Source organism: Schistocerca serialis, chromosome 2 (assembly GCF_023864345.2).
Source record: "Schistocerca serialis cubense isolate TAMUIC-IGC-003099 chromosome 2, iqSchSeri2.2, whole genome shotgun sequence".
NCBI lineage: Eukaryota > Metazoa > Arthropoda > Insecta > Orthoptera > Acrididae > Schistocerca > Schistocerca serialis.
In genome coordinates this window covers 445,210,403-445,229,885 of record NC_064639.1, presented here as the reverse complement: position 1 = coordinate 445,229,885, position 19,483 = coordinate 445,210,403, and the positions used below count along the sequence as shown (strand labels likewise).

Here is a 19,483-nt window from a genome sequence, read left to right as displayed (position 1 = left end):
ATTCGCAGATGGCGTGAAGACGAAGCTTGTTGTTATCCCTACACTTGCTTTGTCTGGCATCAATCGGTCAAGTTTCGTGGAAGAAGTGTGAGCAAACCGCACTTTATTCATTTGAAGGCGAAAAAGACAGAAGCTGTTGCGCAAACTCTTAATGCTTCAACACATTCATATACATCAATGCCTGTGATCAGTGGGTTACTGCGTCTGCAGCTTTGTATCTGACTTCAGAGAGCTCAAGGCATACTGGGAACAAAAATTAAGAAAAAGACTGTCTAGTGACAAAAATCTCATGGTCGATCAACCAAAATCAGAAAAATAGGAAAGAGTACTTTTTAACATTTCGTTCAAAACGGTTTCTAACCAGTTGCAAAATTTATTCATTGGCTTCGTTGGACTCTCGGCCTGGACATAACGACATCGCTGTCTTTGAGGAGAACAGCGAAAAACCCAGTGATATGATTCAGACTGTACACAGGGTAAGAAATGTGGCTCGCGATACAGAACTTTGTAAACTGTGTAAATTTTTTTAAGAAGATCATCGGACAACATAATATCCGATACCCTTTTCAGGAGAACAGTATTTTTAAATTTCATTCAATTGTAATGATTATAAAGAATCCGCCTCGGTTTCAAATACAAACCGGATGTTGACCTAGGTTTCGGTGCGGATAACCACACCTTCTTCGGAACAACCTAAAACTACAAACTGCCTAAAGGGGCATGGTCCAATATTAATACAGAACGCACAAAAATGCAAAAGACTAGCATTAAATTTTGGGCGTTCTGTATTAATGTTGGACCATGCCTCTTTAGGCAGTTTGTAGTTTTATTTTGTTCCGAAGAAAGCGTGGTTATAACCTTGGTCAACATCCGATTTCTGTTTGCAATCGAGGCGGATTCTTTATTATCATTAAATTATTCACGATTGCTGACGCGCTGCAATTCATTTGTGCATTATCACTGCCCATAGGCTCGTTTTACTAAGTGCTTTCAGTACGCCCGGTATGCAGCACAATAAACAGAGCAACAGCCAGGACCATTTCTTACTCTTACACAATTCTGTCTAAATAAAATCAGTAATTACTGTACTGTGAAGTGCCTGAAGGCATTAATATTGATTTCTTTGGGTGTGCCTCGTGTAAGGAAACTGTTTCATTTCGTCATTCAAATAACACATTTCTTTTTTGTGACGACTATGGGGAATAAACAAGGAACTGTTACGTTACTAGTAAAATATATAATATTGAAAAATTATCATAAGAGCTGTGCTACAGGAACTGCCATAAAATAATGCATCTGTACGAAACATTTCATTTCAACAAATTGAAGGTATGATTGATGGAAGTCGTCTCTAATGTAACATCAAACAATCGCTTGATTTATTTTGCTGTATTATTCATCTTTCTACGAATTACCTCTGGAGCAGTTTAGATGTCGATATGAACTGCATTTGATTCGAAAAATTAATGATGTTATATTCTTTGTATTGTTTATGTACTTCAGAATCGCATGTGTCACTCTGAATGTTCGCACCACGTGGCGGAACGATCTCTTGTCAGCGCCGATCGCGCACTAGGCAGGAACGACTATACAAACCGTTGTCATAAGCAACGGAGCAACGGAAACGACTAAATTTAACAATTAAAAAAAGTACTTGATATGCGTGTGAGCAGCTAAAATTTGGCAAATCATTTCTTTCGTTGTAATCTTCCCGCATAAAAAAATTCAGGGTGTACTGGACCACTATCTTGTGAGCCTGAGCACCCTTTGGTACCCGGCGGAGAAACCGACGGCACGTGCCTTACGTCGAGCTACACACTAGCCGTAAATAATTCTGTGCAACGTGACCACGTGCGGATCATTACCCGCTCAGGTAGCATGTACACTACTGGCCATTAAAATTGCTACACCACGAAGATGTGATACAGACGCGAAATTTAACAGACAGGAAGCAGATGTTGTGATATGCAAATGATTACCTTTCCAGAGCACTCACACAAGGTTGGCTCCGGTGGCGACACCTACAACGTGCTCACATGAGGAACGTTTCCAACCGATTTCTCATACGCAAACAGCACTTGACCGGCGTTGCCTGCTGAAACGTTGTTGTGATGCCTCGTTTAAGAAGGAGAAATGAGTACCATCACGGTTCCGACTTTGATAAAGGTCGGATTGTAGCCTATCGCGATTGCGGTTTATCGTATCGCGACATTGCTGCTCGCGTTGGTCGAGATCAAATGACTGTTAGTAGTATATGAAATCGGTGGGTTCAGGAGGGTAATTCGGAACGCCGTGCTGGATCCCAACGGCCTCGTATCACTAGCAGTCGAGATGACAGGCATCTTATCCGCATGGCTGTAACGGATCGTGCAGCCACGTCTCGATCCCTGAGTCAACAGATGGGGACGTTTGTAAGACGACAACCATCTGCATGAACAGTTCGACGACGTTTGCAGCAACATGAACTATCAGCTCTGAGACCGTGGCTGCGGTTACCCATGACGCTGCATCAGAGACAGGAACGCCTGCGATGGTGTACTCAACGACGAACCTGGGAGCGCGAATGGCAAAACGTCATTTTTTCGGATGAATCCAGGTTCTGTTTACAGTATCATGATGGTCCCATCCGTGTTTGGCGACATCGCGGTGAACGCACATTGGAAGCGTGTATTCGTCATCGCCATACTGGCGTATCACCCGGCGTGATGGTATGGAGTGCCATTGGTTACACGTCTCGGTCACTTGTTGTTCGCATTGACGGCACTTTGAACAGTGGACGTTACATTTCAGATGTGTTACGACCCGTGGCTCTACCCTTCATTCGATCCCTGCGAACCCTACATTTCAGCAGGATAATGCACGACTGCATGTTGCAGGTCCTTTACGGGCTATTCTGGATACAGAAAATGTTCGGCTGCTGCCCTGGCCAGCACGTTCTCCAGATCTCTCACCAACTGAAAACGTCTGGTCAATTGTGGCCGAGCAACTGGCTCTTCACAATACGCCAGTCACTATTGATGAACTGTGGTATCGTGTTGAAGCTGCATGGGCAACTGTACCTGTACACGCCATCCAAGCTCTATTTGGCTCAATGCCCAGGCGTATCAAGGCCGTTATTACTGCCAGAGGTGGTTGTTCTGGGTACTGATTTCTCAGGATCTATGCACCGAAATTGCGTGAAAATGTAATCACATGTCAGTTCTAGTATAATATATTTGTCCAATGAATACCTGTTTATAATATGCATTTCTTCTTGGTGTAGCGATTTTAATGGCCAGTAGTGTATGTACGGCACGTTCACCCAGCCTGCCAAACTCAGCTACTGTACTTTCTCTGAAATTATATCTGTCAACTACACCCTAGAAACAAGAAAAAAATAAAAAAAACGACGCGCCAGGTAGGAACTGTCCGAATGGGATGAAAACGCGCAGATGTTATGTACATGTACAGACCAACAAATGATTACTATCAGGGGCCTCTCCAGACACGTCTTCGATCTGGAATCTCGTTGGCTGGAATTGCATTGCCGTCAGTAATGAGTCGGGCTTCGAACAGAGCCTCGACGAGCGGCTAAGATTTGCCTGGAGACGTCAAGGTAAGCGGTGCGGTACCAACCTGATTGTCGCCCGTCCTTACATATCAGGACCCTTTTGGCTGCTATCCGCGGCATCCTTGTAGCAAAGCGGTATGTCGTTGATATTCTACGCTCCGTTCCCTTGCCCTTCACGGCAAGCCAACCTGGACTTACATTTCAGCAAGATAATGCCAGCCCGCACACGGCGAGAGCTTCTACTGCTTCTCTTCGTTCTTGCCAAATCCTATCTTTTCCAGCAAAGTCCCTGAAACCCTCCCTAATTGAGATGATTTCGATCATTATGGGCACGACATTCCAACCATCTCGGGAATCCGATGATCTAATGTGACAGTTGGATAGAGTTTAGCACGATATAACTCAGGAGGGTATCAACAACTCTATTAGTCAATGCCAAGCCGAATAACTGCTTGCGTAGAGGCCAGAAGAGGACCAATGCGTTATTGACTTGCTCAATTTATGTAGTTCTTCCCCTTAAATAAATCATTAAAGTTTCCTGAAATTGTAATCATTTGTTTGACTTTTTTTAAAGATGTATTTTGGAGCAGCTACAGACAAGGTTTCAGAAAGAATAAAGGTATAAAGTAATGTGTATCAAGACATAGCATGGTTGATCTGTCAATATTATCTGTTAATTCCCAGCGTGCTTCGACTGTTTGCCTTTTGCCGTACTAATTAACTAATATAATGACTCATTTTTCTATTCTGGTAATTTGTACAACTAACGTAATATGTAATATAAAATATAGTCATAACAGCAGTATAACCTTACGAAGTGCAATTAAATACAAATAAAGTAGAATTCGGCGTAGTTTTATGTTTACATATCTCTATTGTTCGTAAAATATGCCATTCGTGACTAATATTCAACAAAGAGTTTGAAAACATGATTTTTTTTTCTGTGGCAGGATAAGGTCAGTTTGTTCACCTGTGTCTGGTCACCGACCGCCGAACCGCAACACGACGGTGCCTTTTTGGCGGAATTGCCGTGGACGCTTGTCGCTGAAGGCCGCTACAATCTGGTTCCTTTCATGGCTGGTAATAATGACCTCGAACAACTGAAGCAAACACAGAGTAAGATAACATTTCCTCGTCAATTTTACGTAATACATTTTCATTTTAAAAAATTCTTCTGCTTGTCAGATATCGTAGTCAAAAGTATTTAAAACCAATTATTGGGTAAACAAATAAAGGCACGTACTTAGAATACTTAGTACTTTTGTATCTATCTTTTAAGTAATATCGTAATCTTAAGCATAGGCCTCCAAAACCGATCTGAATTATATGAAATATCTGAAAAATCCGTAACTTTTCTATCCTGTAAACGGCAATTACTCTTATCCTTCATGAAATAACTCCTATGAAGAGTTTACAGCTACTCCACTTTCCACAGAACGATTCACAACCGATTTCATATTGCCTTTAGAAAATTTCTCCTATTTCATTCACTGATAAAGCATTGACTGTTCCCCTGCCCAGCAGACATGTAGTTAACCAGCTTTCGAAAAACTCTATTCAGGTAGAAGGACACTGACGAAATAAAATCGCAACGCTAAGAAGTAATTGTATGACATAAACGAAAGTTGGTAGGCTTCTTTCTACACTACTGGCCATTAAAATTGGTACACCATGAATTTGACGTGCTATACACGCGAAATTTAACCGACAGGAAGAAGATGCTGTGATATGCAAATGATTAGCTTTTCAGACCATTCACACAAGGTTGGCGCCTGTGGCGACACCTACAGCGGGCTGACATGAGGAAAGTTTCCAACCGATTTCTCATACGCAAACAGCAGGTGACCGGCGTTGCCTGGTGAAATGTTCTTGTGATGCCTCGTGTAAGGAGGAGAAATGCGTATTATCATGTTTCCGACTTTGATAAAGGTCGGATTGAAGCCTATCGCGATTGTGGTTTATCGTATCGCGACATTGCTGCTCGCGTTGGTCGAGATCCAATAACTGTTAGCAGAATATTGAATCGGTTGGTTCAGGAGTGTAATACGGAACGCCGTGATGGATCACTAGCAGTCAACATGACAGGCATCTTATTCGCATGGTTGTAACGGATCGTGCAGCCACGTCTCGATCCCTGAGTTAACGGATGGAGACGTTTGCAAGACAACAACCATCTGCACGAACAGTTCGACGACGTTTGCAGCAGTATGAACTATCAGATCGGAGATCATGGGTGCGCCAACCGGTGTGTCCGAGCGGATCTAGGCGCTACAGTCTTGAACCGCGCGACCGCTGCGGTTACCCTTGACGCTGCAACACAGACAGGAGCGCCTTCGATGTGGTACTCAATGACGAACCTGGGTGGACCAATGGCAAACGTCATTTATTCGGATGAACCCAGGTTCTGTTTACAGCATCATGATGGTCGCGGCGGTGTTTGGTGACATCGCGGTGAACGCACATCGAAAGCGTGTATTCGTTATCGCCATACTGGCGTATCACCCGGCGTGATGGTAAGGGGTGCCATTGGTTACACGTCTCGGTCACCTCTTGTTCGCATTGACGGCACTTTGAACAGTGGACGTTACATGTCAGATGTGTCACGACCCGTAGCTCTATCCTTCATTCGATACCTCCGAAACCCTACATTTCAGCAGGATAATGCACGACCGCATGTTGCAGGTCCTATATGGGCCTTTCTGGATACAGAAAATGTTCGACTGCTGCTCTGGCCAGCATATTCTCAAGATCTCTCACCAATTGAAAACGTCTGGTCAATGGTGGCCGAGCAAGTGGCTCGTCACAATAGGCCAGTCACTACTCTTGATGAACTCTGGTATCGTGTTGAAGCTGCATAGGAAGCTGTACCTGTACACACCATCCAAGGTCTGTTTGACTGAATGCCAAGCCGTATCAAGGCCTTTATTACGGCCAGAGGTGGTTGTTCAGGGTACTGATTTCTCAGGATCTATGCACCCACATTGCGTGAAAATGTAATCACATGTCAGTTCTAGTATAATATACTTGTCCAGTGAAGACCCCCGTTATCATCTACTTGGTGTAGTTATTTTAATGGCCAGTAGCGTATATCTGAAAGCTGCCTATTCAATGTTCAGTCCAGTGGCATAAGAGTGGTGTCCTTAGCTCCACTATGAAGATGCAGATCAGGTTTGCTTTAGATACAATAACGGTCATGAGGGCTCCCTTTGAGATTGTATATGGTAAAAGGTATCTGATAGACTATATAATGGTAAGACAGAGATTTAGGAACCAGGTTTTAAATTGTAACACATTTCCAGGGGCAGATGTGGACTCTGATCACAATCTATTGGTTATGAACTGTAGATTAAAGCTGAAGAAATTGCAAAAAGGTGGGAATTTAAGGAGATGGGACCTGGATAAACTGACTAAACCAGAGGTTGTACAGCATTTCGGGGAGAGCATAAGGGAACAATTGACAGGAATGGGGGAAAGAAATACAGTAGAAGAAGAATGGGTAGCTCTGAGGGATGAAGTAGTGAAAGCAGCAGAGGAACAAGTAGGTAAAAAGTCGAGGGCTAGTAGAAATCCTTGGGTAACAGAAGAAATATTGAATTTAATTGATGGAAGGACAAAATATAAAAATGCAGTAAATGAAGCAGGCAAAAAGGAATACAAACGTCTCAAAAATGAGATCGACAGGAAGTGCAAAATGGCTAAGCAGGGGATGGCTAGAGAACAAATGTAAGGATGTAGAGGCTTATCTCACTAGGGGTAAGATAGATACAGTATACAGGAAAATTAAAGAGACCTTTGGAGAAAAGAGAGCCACTTGTATGAATATAAAGAGCTTTGATGGAAACCCAGCTCTAAGCAAAGAAGGGAAAGTAGAAAGGTGGAAGGAGTATCTAGAGGGTCTATACAAGGGCGATGTACTTGAGCACAATATTATGGAAATGGAAGAGGATGTAGATGAATATGAAATGGGAGATACGATACTGCGTGAAGAGTCTGATAGAGCACTGAAAGACCTGAGTCGAAATAAGTCCCCGGGAGTAGACAACATTCCATTAGAACTACTGACGGCCTTGGGAGAGCCAGTCCTGACGTAACTCTACCATCTGGTGAGCAAGATGTACGAGACAGGCGAAATACCCTCAGACTTCAAGAAGAATATACTAATTCCAATCTCAAAGAAAGCAGGTGTTTACAGATGTGAAAATTACCGAACTATCAGTTTAATAAGTCACAGCTGCAAAATACTAACGCGAATTATTTACAAACGAATGGAAAAGCTGGTAGAAGCCGACCTCGGGGGAGATCAGTTTGGATTCCGTAGAAATGCTGGTACACGTGAGGCAATACTAACCTTACAACTTATCTTAGAAGAAACATTAAGGAAAGGCAAACCTACGTTTCTAGCATTTGTAGACTTAGAGAAAGCTTTTGACAATGTTGACTGGAATACTCTCTTTCAAATTCTAAAGGTGGCAGTGGTAAAATACAGGGAGCGAAAGGCTATTTATAATTTGTACAGAAACCAGATGGCAGTTATAAGAGTCAAGGACCATGAAAGGGAAGCAGTGGTTGAGAAGGGAGAGTGAGACAGGGTTGTAGCCTCTCACCGATATTATTCGATCTGTATATTGAGCAAGCAGTAAAGGAAACAAAACAAAAATTCGGATTAGGTATTAAAATCCAGGGAGAAGAAATAAAAACTTTGAGGTTCGCCAATGACATTGCAATTCTGTCAGAGACAGCAAAGGACTTGGAAGAGCAGTTGAACGGAATGGACAGTGTCTTGAAAGGAGGGTATAAGATGAACATCAACAAAAGCAAAACGAGGATAATGGAATGTAGTTGAATTAAGTCGGGTGATGCTGAGGGAATTAGATTAGGAAATGAGACACTTAAAGTAGTAAAGAAGTTTTGCTATTTGGGGAGCAAAATAACTGATGATGGTCGAAGTAGAGAGGATATAAAATGTAGACTGGCGATAGCAAGGAAAGCGTTTCTGAAGAAGAGAAATTTGTTAACATCGAGTATAGATTTTAATGTCAGGAAGTCGTTCATGAAAGTATTTGTATGGAGTGTAGCCATGTATGGAAGTGAAACATGGACAATAAATAGTTACGACAAGAAGAGAATAGAAGCTTTCGAAATGTGGTGCTACAGAAGTTTGTTGAAGATTAGGTGGGTAGATCACGTGACTAATGAGGAGGTATTGAATAGGATTGGGGAGAAGAGAAGTTTGTGGCACAACTTGACTAGAAGAAGGGATCGGTTGGTAGGACATGTCCGGAGGTGTCAGGGGATCACAAATTTAGCACTGGAGGGCAGCGTGGAAGGTAAAAATCGTAGAGGGAGACCAAGAGATGAATACACTAAGCAGATTCAGAAGGATGTAGGTTGCAGTAGGTACTGGGAGATGAAGGAGATTGCACAGGATAGATTAGCATGGAGAGCTGCATCAAACCAGTTCAGGACTGAAGACCACAACAGCAACAACAATTTGATTTTAGTCAAGAATACCTTTAAGACGATGAAGCTTCAGCACCTCACTGAGTTTTAAAGAGGTCATGTAATAAGGCTACGAGAAGCTGAATGCTCCTTCTGTGATACTGCAGAAAGACTTGACATAAATGTAACCAGCGCACATAAATGCTGGCAGGGGTGGTCACGGGAACGTACGGTCTCTAGAAGACTGGACTCCTGGCGGCCTCATGGCACTACCGAGAGGGAAGACCATCGTGTTCAGTGTGTGGCTTTGGCTCATCGTACTGCATCTGCAGCAGCAATTTGAGCAGCAGCTGACACCACAGTGGCAAGACGAACTGTTACAAATCGGATACTTTGAAGGCTCCGAGCCAGACATCCTGTAGCGTGTATTCCACTGAACCTAAACCACCGCCAGTTGCGACTTTAGTGGTGTCAAACGAGAGTTCTTTGGACGGTAGGGTGGACGTTTGTTGTGTTTTGACACGAAAGCTGATGCCGGTTACGGATGTAACCAAATGAAGTCGTGCAACCCAGTCTGTCTGTATGTTTGAAGCTCTGTTCCTACACTTGAAGTTACGGCCTGTTTCGCATGATAGCAGGAGCAATCTCGTGGTATCCCACACGTCCTGAATTCAGATTTGTTCGTCAGTCTAGTGATTAACCAGTAGTGTTTCCATTAATGAACAGCATTCCACAGGGTGCTTTCCAACAGGATAACGCTCTTCCATATACTGCTGTTGTAACCTAACATACTCTGCAGAGTGTCGACATGTTGCCTGGGTCTACTCGATTTCGAGATCTGTCTCCAGTCAAGTACAAATGAGACATCATCGAACGACAACTCCAGCGTCATCGACAACCAGCATTAAGCGTCCCAGTACTGACCGACCCAGTGCAACAGGCTTTTTAACTGCATCCCACAAACTGACATCAGATAATGCATTTCAGCACTGAATTTCCGAGTGGGGATTTTTACATAGACGTAGTGTTCAGTAATGACAAAAAAAAAATCATATCCATTGGTACACACTCAAATACTGTGCTAAGGAAGGATCACTTAAGCGAACTGCCGAAGCGCTCCTTCCTCTAATATTCCTCTAATACACTCATAAAAATTATCCTCGTGAAAGACAACGTTTTATCCATAGTAATTACGTAACAGATAATTTCAGAAGTTCACTGAATAGTTTTGGGTACAATCTCATTTCCATTTCCATAAGACCCCGCAAACGAACTTACAGTGATTGGTGGAAGGCACGTCAGACATCACACACACAAAGTATTATTCTCTTTGATAAGGAATATATAGTTCTTAGTTTGTCGTATATGATCTCTCCACATGAGACACGCTATAAGGCTCTGATAATTAGTAACAATATTTATACGTACATTTCCTTTAATTACAGGCTTATACGAATAATTTGACAACAGGTGTTGAGACATGATCTGTGCCTCATTACATGCGGATGCCTTCACACTGAAAACGGTACAAATGTTTCAGGAGCGGCAGGACTCTCTTTAACATCAGGAAACATATTCATAAAATCAGATCACTACTGGTGTCAATTTCAGTAATGTATACAGGGCGTTCGGAAATTCCCACTACAAACGTCTAGAGCTTGTAGAGTGGATCGAGTAGATGATATTTTGAATAGAGCGTTGTATTAGGCAAACGCACTGGTCATAAAGAGATGCTCCTCGACCTAAACAATGCTTACTAAAGTGAACACTTAATCGTGCTTGTGCATAAACACTGAAATGTTGGAACCAGTGAGTTTTGCAGGTAGCACTCTGCACTTTACCCAACAGATCCGGAAATGTTACATGCTCGTATAGCAATCGCATGTGGATACGCATATTTTTTATGTTGAGGGAGGCGACAGTTCGTTAGTCATCTGAGGGGCTAATGCGAGCTGCGACGACCTCAACTCTGCGCCGATTTCTTCATCTCAGACCAGCACTTAACAATCACCGTCCGTCGTTACTTGTTAGATATATTCCGGTCCTCTGTCTTCCCCTACAGTTTTTGCCCTCTGCGTCTCTCCCTATTGCCATGAATGTTCTTCCCTGATGTCATAAGTAAGTATGCCGTTCTGTCGCTCCTTATCACTATATTCCACACATTTCCCTTCTCTCCGATTATCGTACATGTCTCCAAATTTCTTATCTTATTTGTCTACCTAATTTTCAGCATTCCTTGATTTACGCCCTTTTTAAACCGAGCACTTCGTTCTTGATCTTCCAGTCTTATTTTTCCCTGATTGCTTGGTACACATTGTGTATTACCCGTCTTTCCTTACCGCTAACCCATGTTTTTCTAAGAATTTCGAATTTCTTTCAACATTGTACACTGTAGTGCGCTTTTCCCACGTCGACAAATCCAATGAACGTGTCTCAATTTTTTTTTCAGTCTTGCTTCCATTATCAACCCTGCCTTATACCGTTTCTTATCAGAGCGCCTCTTTCTAGATCTTCCATTCCTAGTCCCATACGTAGCCATTCCCTGTGTTAAAATAAGCAGCATGTAAGAAAGAGATTCGATTGAGAACATTTGTGCCGGCCGTAGTGGCAGAGTGGTTCTAGGCGCTTCAGTCTGGAACCACACGACCGCTACGGTCGTAGGTTCGAATCCTGCCTCGGGCATGGATGTGTGTGCTGTCCTTATGTTCTTAGGTTAGTTAGGTTTAAGTAGTTCTAAGTTCTAGGGGACTGATGACCACAGATGTTAAGTCCCATAGTGCTCAGAGCCATTTGAACCATTTTTGAGAACATTTGTGTGGAAATTAGCTCCTGTTTAAGCTGTCGTGTCTTCACGTGTGAATTCCTTGCAACAGAAGTGAGGACAGTTACTCCGGTGTCTTCATCTGCGCGAGTGCTACGACAATTACGTTGCCTCCGATTGAAGCTTCCCGTTTACTGAAGTGTCACAAGACGGTAAAACATCGGTTGGGAAGGTGGATTCTTATTAGGATGTCGTTCTCTGTAGAGTTGATCTGCCTGAGTTGCATTTCGCCTGCCTTCAACTGTTATAAAGGGAAAGTAATTATGATGAAGAACTTTTTTTATTGGATATAATATATCATTTAAAAGTACTACTTTACTGTAATACATATTCTCAAAATGTAAATAAGAAAACATTACTGCAGTTGACTTGGATTGACTTAATTCCTTTTACTCCGACGTGGAGCATAGGGAACATATTAGAGCTCTTCATTTGACTCTGTTCGTTGCCATCTTCTTGATGTTACTCCTGGAGTGGCCGACGGCTGCTACCTCAGCTTCAACAGTACCGCGCCAGGTCGACCTCGGTCTGCCTCTCCTCTTTGCTCCCTGTGGGTTCCATTCTAAAGCCTGCTTTGGAATATGTTGCGGGTCTCTTCTCAGGGTGTGTCCAATCCATCTCCACTTCCTTTCTTTTACGGTTATCTCGGCTTCCCGTTGTTGGGTGCCTTGCCGTAGTTCTTTTTTGAGGTAACATTTGTCCATCATATTCCCAGCATCATCCAGAAACATTTGTTGATGAAGGTTTGTACTCTTGTTTTAATTTGTGCTGCTACCTTCCACGTTTCACACCCGTAAAAGAGAACAGATTTTACATTTCAGTCAAAGATTTTAAGCTTTACCTTCAACAATATTTCACGAGATGTCCAAACTGGTCGCAGCTGGGCAAAGGCCCCTTTTGCCTTCTTCATCCTACTTTCGAAGTCTTCCGTCGCCCCTCCATGTTTGGAAACAATACTTCCCAGATAACAAAAGCTCTCCACCTGCTCAATCTCCTCTTCTTTCACGGCTAGTTCATTATTGTCCTTACTGTTCATCCTAAGCTCTTTAGTCTAAGCCGTGTTTATTTTTAATCCAACTCTCTGAGCTACTGTTTCCTATTCCTTGAGCTTCTCACTCATATTCTTGAAACTGTGGGACAGAAGGCAGATGTCGTTCGCAAAGTCCAGGTCCTCCAGGCGATCATAGAGTAAACTGTACACCTGTCCTTTCCTCTCGGTTTTCCCTCTTCATGACACCATCCAATATCAGTGATGAAAGCAAACAATTCTGCCTTACTCCAGAATTTAAAATGAATGGTTCTGAGAGATATCCACCATGTTTCACCTGGCAAGTATATTCTCTGTACATCATCTTCACGATACTGATGGTCTTTGGAGGTACTCCATAACTCTGCACCCTATCAAAGGCTTTTACAAAGTATATAATATATCTTTTAAAAGTACTACTTTGCTGTAATACATATACCCAAACTGTAACTAAGAAAACATTACTGCAGTTACTGTTCTGCTAACTCACATTCCCCACGGGTAGTAACATTTATACCTTCTCTTAGTTGGTGTATGTTGTGCTCATACACACCTTCATCTGAACATAGTTGACTGAATCACCAGTGTGCATATTCCTTGCGATTCCGTTTGTTTACTGTCTCCTGTAGAAAGCGGACGATTTACGTGCCCGGTACCTGAACTGTTTGTTAGTAAAGGAGAATGTGTTAGTAAAGGAGAACAGAAGTCAATTTTGTGTTACGTTCTTAATAAATCGTGTTAAATTGAACCGTACACTGTGAAGTTTTTTGGACAGGTGTTGAGGACAGGAAGTGGACTACCGAAAAAATATGAGTTCCATTTAAAAAGAGACTTGTCGCCGTTCATATCATCGTAACAAATAAAGTTACAAAAAAGGCTGCCATGAAGGTTAATGTCACTCTGGTAACTAAATAACATTTGTATAATACATTCTTTGTTTAGCTTCGGGACAAAAAGTTATTGGCTGTGGTCAAGATAAATGGGACAACATGTGTATGTGCCATTAAGATTCCAGCGTCGCCGTTATGCGTTTATAATTTTGTTCGGTACTACTTTTCTAACGATATACTTAACATTTCTGCAAAGCGTTTTACGTTCCCTCAAGCTAATGCAACCTTGGCACTTTATCTGTATTATCTAGAAAACAATCAACAACATAAAGTAGTGGAAGTCAGAGAAACATGTGTCCATGGAATGCAGGAAGTAATCGACAATGGTTTACAATGCACCGTAGTGGTCCATCAAGTGTGAAACTATTTCACACTGGCCTAAAAGAAAACAAAAAAGCTACAGTGCATATGCAACGACGAAATTTTCAATATTCTCTCGCTCCCTTCGCAAAAAAAATTATTACTAGACCAAAAATGAATAGGGCCATTTCAGTAGGAAATGCATTGTTGTTTAATTTTTTTACTATGATATTTGGCCGGCTGGGGTGGCAGAGCGGTTCTAGGCGCTACAGTCTGGAACCGCGCGACCACTACGGTCGCAGGTTCGAATCCTGCCTTGGGCATGGATGTGTGTGATGTCCTTAGGTTAGTTAGGTTTAAGTAGTTCTAGGTTCTAGGGGACTGATGACCTCAGAAGATAAGTCCCATAGTGCTCACAGCCATTTGAACCATTTTGAACTACGATATTTTTTCGCTGGAGGGCGCGGTTTTTTCAAGGTATTCATGGCAACTTACAAAGACGAGTGTAAAATGCAAAAACACACACACACACACTCTCTCTCTCTCTTTCACTCCCCACCAGCCAGCTTATTTAGTACGTTGCACATGGCACTCCTTCCTAGCACTGTATAAAAATCTTCGACTATATGAATTGTTTCCCATATTCGAACTTTTTTGACCTTAACTGACAGAACTATATCGCCACAGGCTTAGTCGGGCATTTAAAAGTTATAAAACTGACATCTGCTTAAATTTTAGCTACCTCACAATTTTTTGAATTTTAACAGCATAAAACTAACAATTAAATCGTTTTGTTTGTGTGATTTTCTTACTATATAACGACTGAGTTTGTAAGGATAAAGTTTAATGGAATTGTATACGTAATTAGCTTCTGCATAAAGCTTAAAATTTATGGGATTCATTTCCAGTCACAACCTGTCTCTGTAAATCTCTTCAGATAATTCATTTCTGTAACTGATTTCTTCGTTTCAGTGTGGTTTGCTTTATTATCAGAGTTGAGACAGGATTCTACAATATTCGGTGTCTTTTATGACAGGGGGTGGTATATTATCCACTGGATCACAAATAAGCAACTTGAACAAGAACTTTGACGAGATTGTGGGGTGCGATCTACGACTTCCGACGAGGGAAGAACGGCTCGAAGGTGCTGCTTCCGTCAAAGAGTTCTACTACAACGGCAGCGACATCACACTGACGGATAACTACACCACCGCTCTTGTAAGTAGGAAGAAATAAAGCTAACAGGTGTAAATCACTGCCGTTAAACAATTATAGAGATACTTGGACTCCTCAGGTTACATTGAGTCTCTAGTGTTCAACCCTGAGGTTGATTTGCAGCAGTACCTCATTCCCCTCTTGTGCCTGCTTTCTTCTTTATTCTATGCTTGTAGAGCAACCAACATAATTCATAATCGGATTCATATATGACATTCTTGGTCGTTCCAGGCGCTTGTCTCAGTAGCTCCTTATGCAATTGTTCCAGTAATATTGCTGTGTGTTAAAATGTGTCCTACGTGTTTGTCTCTTCTTGTTTGGATGTGTCTCCACAGATGTCTGGTTTCCTGCACTCTGCTGAGCATCTCTTAGTATGTCTCACCAGCTGATCATCATCCTTCTGTAGCACTAAATCCCCAGGTCTTCTAGCCGTCCTCTCCCTTGTTTCCCTATTGTCCTTGATGTAGTAAGTTCTTCCTTAAATTATATGCAATTTTAGCCTGCTGTATTCTGCTAACAATATATTTCTGGCTTCAACCACCCATAGGTAACACAGTCGTCAACTCGAAAGTCAGTGACCACATTGCAAACAGGAAAGTTTGTGATGGACTTAAAAGGGACCACAATCTCATTTTCTTCACAAGTACAGACGCAGATAGTGACAGGAAAATCTATGATGGACTTACAAGTGACCATAATCTCATTTTCATCACGATTATAGACGGAGATAGTGACTTAGACGCTAACATCCACCCCGAGCGTCTATATAATTCACGTAAAGCGAATTGGGAACTTTCAAACGCAGAATTCAAGACACACCCTCTGCAAGGAAGAGAACTAGATGTTGACGCCAAAGTAGACGAATTGGTGCGAGCGTTGCAGATGGCGCAAAACAAGGCGATCACAACATTTGTTACAATGTCAAAAAGGTTTGAAATTCCCATGTGTCCCACCCTATAGCGCTTCAGACGCAGAGCAAGTCAGGCGAGAAAATACTACCAGAAATTCTTAGGGGAAACAGAACGACAAAGAGGGAGAAATTAAACAACAATGTAAGGAACTACTATATCAAACAAGAGCACAAAAGTGGGATGCGATAATTAAGGACCAAGTGGTAATAAACGTTTGGTGTTTTCCAATACAAACTTCCAACAAACAAGGTTCGATCACCCACTGTATTATCGACCTTGAGACTATCCAACTTGTAACGGGCGAGTCGTGGGGCCCTGAAAATATTCAAAGTTTGGAGTGGGCGTGTCTGCGCTGGGGCCTTTCGGCGGGTCGCAGTTCGGCGGCAGCCACGTGGTGCCGAGAGTTAACCGGGATCCAGGGAGTGCGTGACTGGGAATTCGATGCTGACGCTGTGATGAGGACTGTGCTTTGTGACGATGGAGGAGACTTGCCGGTAGTGCCACAGATGGCGGGCTTTGTGAGACCTTAATGGCAGACATTCTGCAGTTCATATAGAAATTAATAATAGCCAGATGAATGATGATACATCAAAAAGAAACATGCACATAACCATTATTTGCACGACGATTCTGATGGTGTAATGAAATTTTCACTATCATTGTTTGTTTAAAGTTTATTATCTGACTGACACTTATACAAGCAGTACCCAGCAACGAATTTCCAAAATCTAAACATTTCATCGGATTTCGTCGATCGACGTGTCTTTAGAAAGTTATTAGTGTAAACCTAAATTGGTATTAATTACAGGCATGTAACATAGTACATGAGTTACTGGAGCTCAAAGTGGCCGATTACTATCGATCGCGTCAGGCCGTAAGTTCTCCACAGTTACACGAAAAAACGGTAGCAGCATACCTATAAATATATTTATTCATCTATGTCTTTGTTTATATCTGATATAAGCTATTTATGAAGAAATTGGTCAATTATTTTTTGTGTTTTAGAAAGCACAGGGACATTAGACTACTGGCCTACTTCTGTTTGCTATTCGTTTGATATATGTCTGTTTAATTTATTTATGTATTTAATAATGTGTGTTAGAGCGTGTTTATGGTCCAGCTGTAGAAATATTTATTTGATTTCAAGTTATTTAAATGTCAATGTGTGTCAATTTTTACCTCTCTATCTACATTATTTCATGGTTTATTAAGTTTCCAAATCTATACTGACTTTTTGACGACCCAGTATTTCAGCTATTACCTCTGCCTGCTTTCTGTATCCATCTTCTGTCCCCCACGCACATCCTCTACGACCTCATCCTCTTCCCCCACCTTCTCCTTTCCCTTGAACACATCTGTACCCTGTATATTGTCTGCCGACTCGATCCCCTCACCCCCTGGTGTCGCCTTTCCTGTCTACCCCGTTGTCGCGCTTTACCGTTGTGTCCTGCCCTCTCTCCATCTCCAGATTCTCCACCTCCTTTCCCAAGGCGACTTCCACGATCTACCCCTCCCAGATGGTGAGCTTCCCCCTGACGTCTACCTCTCCTACCAACTTCAATCCCACCTTCCTCCCGCCTCCTCCTCACGGCTCCCTCTCCTCCCCCTCCCTTCTCCTTTGTGGCTTTCCCCCTCCTACACCCCCTCCGTCTCCCATGTCCCTCTTCAGTGTCTCTGCACTCACTCTTGCCTTGTCTCCCCTCTTCATCTCCCACCCTGGCAGGTCCCCAACACCAGTTGTTTATTCTTCATGAGTGCTCTGTCGTTTTCCTGTGATTTTTTAAGTGTCTTGCTCTGTGATTTTTATCCTGTAGCCGACTTTTAACTTGTGTTTTCCTCCAATGTTTTTTAAGTGCACTTTGATTTGCCAGCTATGAACTTTATGTCGACTTTTTAGCTGTCTCCCATTGCATGTCCCAATCTTAGTGTATATTTTAACTCCCATCATCTCAGTTTACTGTGTTTTTTTTATTTCCCCCTTTTATCCCCCATTTTTATGTAATCACCCTTCTGTATTTTTGTAAAACCAATTGGCTGAAGAGCGGCTGGACTGTGCTGCTGCTGCCAGCCCTCACCTGACCATATGGGGCAGGGGAATGACATTACAATACAGAAAAAAAGTTTCATCTACTAGGCCACTAAAAGGGATTTCCATTGCAGACTCTGTGTTTTGCTCGTAAATTTTGTTGTTGAAAGAGAAGTAATTGTGTGAGAATACGAAACTAAGTAAACTTATAAACTCTGTTACTTCCTGTCAGCTAACTATTTTGTTTTCGTTTTTTATTGTCTCGACTATTTCATCTACAATTATTCTTCTGCATAAGATTAAAATGTCTAGGGATAAAAATTTAGCTTGAGCTGGTACAGTCAGAGCATTCATACACTTAATAAGGTCATAACTGTTCTTTAGAATAAAATTTGTAGGCTATGTGATATTCAAGTTTGTTTCCTAATGTGTAAAATACATTAATGGCGTAACTATAGTAGGATATTAATGTTTTCTACATTTTTCAAGTTTCTGAACCACACGGAAATATTAATGATGTATTTATTACACTTTACAGTTCGATTCGCATCTCTTTTTTGTGGAAGGATTGGACGCTGCTGTTAAGAGCATGGCTAACTATTCTTCAAAGCCTGTCTTCCAGTACCTGTTTTCGTTCGTTGGTCCTCTCAGTGCATATCCTGGCGGCCCAGGTAAGGATTAAACTTCATTAAATAGTACATAATAAGAAGAAAGTATGTCATTATTGGTTGTATGATGTTGGGCATTTACTTAGACATTCAGCTTATTTTATCACACAAATGTAACTCAATTCGAAGATAATTAAAACGTATCACTTATTACTCTCTTTCTTCTTAAAAGAAAATTTTTATAGATCATCGTCTGCAGAATCTCAGACGATATTATAGCATACACTAAGTACTACTAAATGGCGTGTACAGAATGGAAACTCTTTAGTAACCAGCATGAATTCTGAAAATACTATAAAATAGTAGAACGTCCCACATAAAACCTCCAGGGATTCAAGTAAGAAGGACCTAAATAAAAAAGAACAGATAATGACGTTAAAAACATGTAGTTACCTGTTTGTAAGAGTGCCAGAAGTTGTGACCCTATGAATTCCAGGCATGGCTGCTTTGTGTGATGACGTTACCAGTAGCACACTGTTATTGTGCAGGTGTGATGTTAATTTCTATAGTAACGTTCCGTTTAAGGTCTCTGTTGTGCGAGGATTGTCAGCGTTCACTTTGCTTTTTACTTATCCCATAAATAAAAATCACGCGATGTTGAAGTCGGGGGACCTTGGTGGTTAGAGACCTCTACTG

General features: G+C 41.9%; 1 protein-coding gene across 1 annotated transcript in view; it reads left to right on the top strand.

Annotated features, from left to right (window-relative positions):
• LOC126456057 (esterase FE4-like) overlaps positions 1-15,263 on the top strand; it is a 68,995-nt gene extending 53,732 nt beyond the window's left edge. The window contains exons 8-9 of the mRNA XM_050091812.1: positions 4,501-4,666; positions 15,064-15,263. Coding sequence (XP_049947769.1) covers positions 4,501-4,666; positions 15,064-15,263 — 366 coding nt within the window. The remainder of the gene's footprint in view (positions 1-4,500; positions 4,667-15,063) is intronic.
• Positions 15,264-19,483: the final 4,220 nt, after the last annotated feature.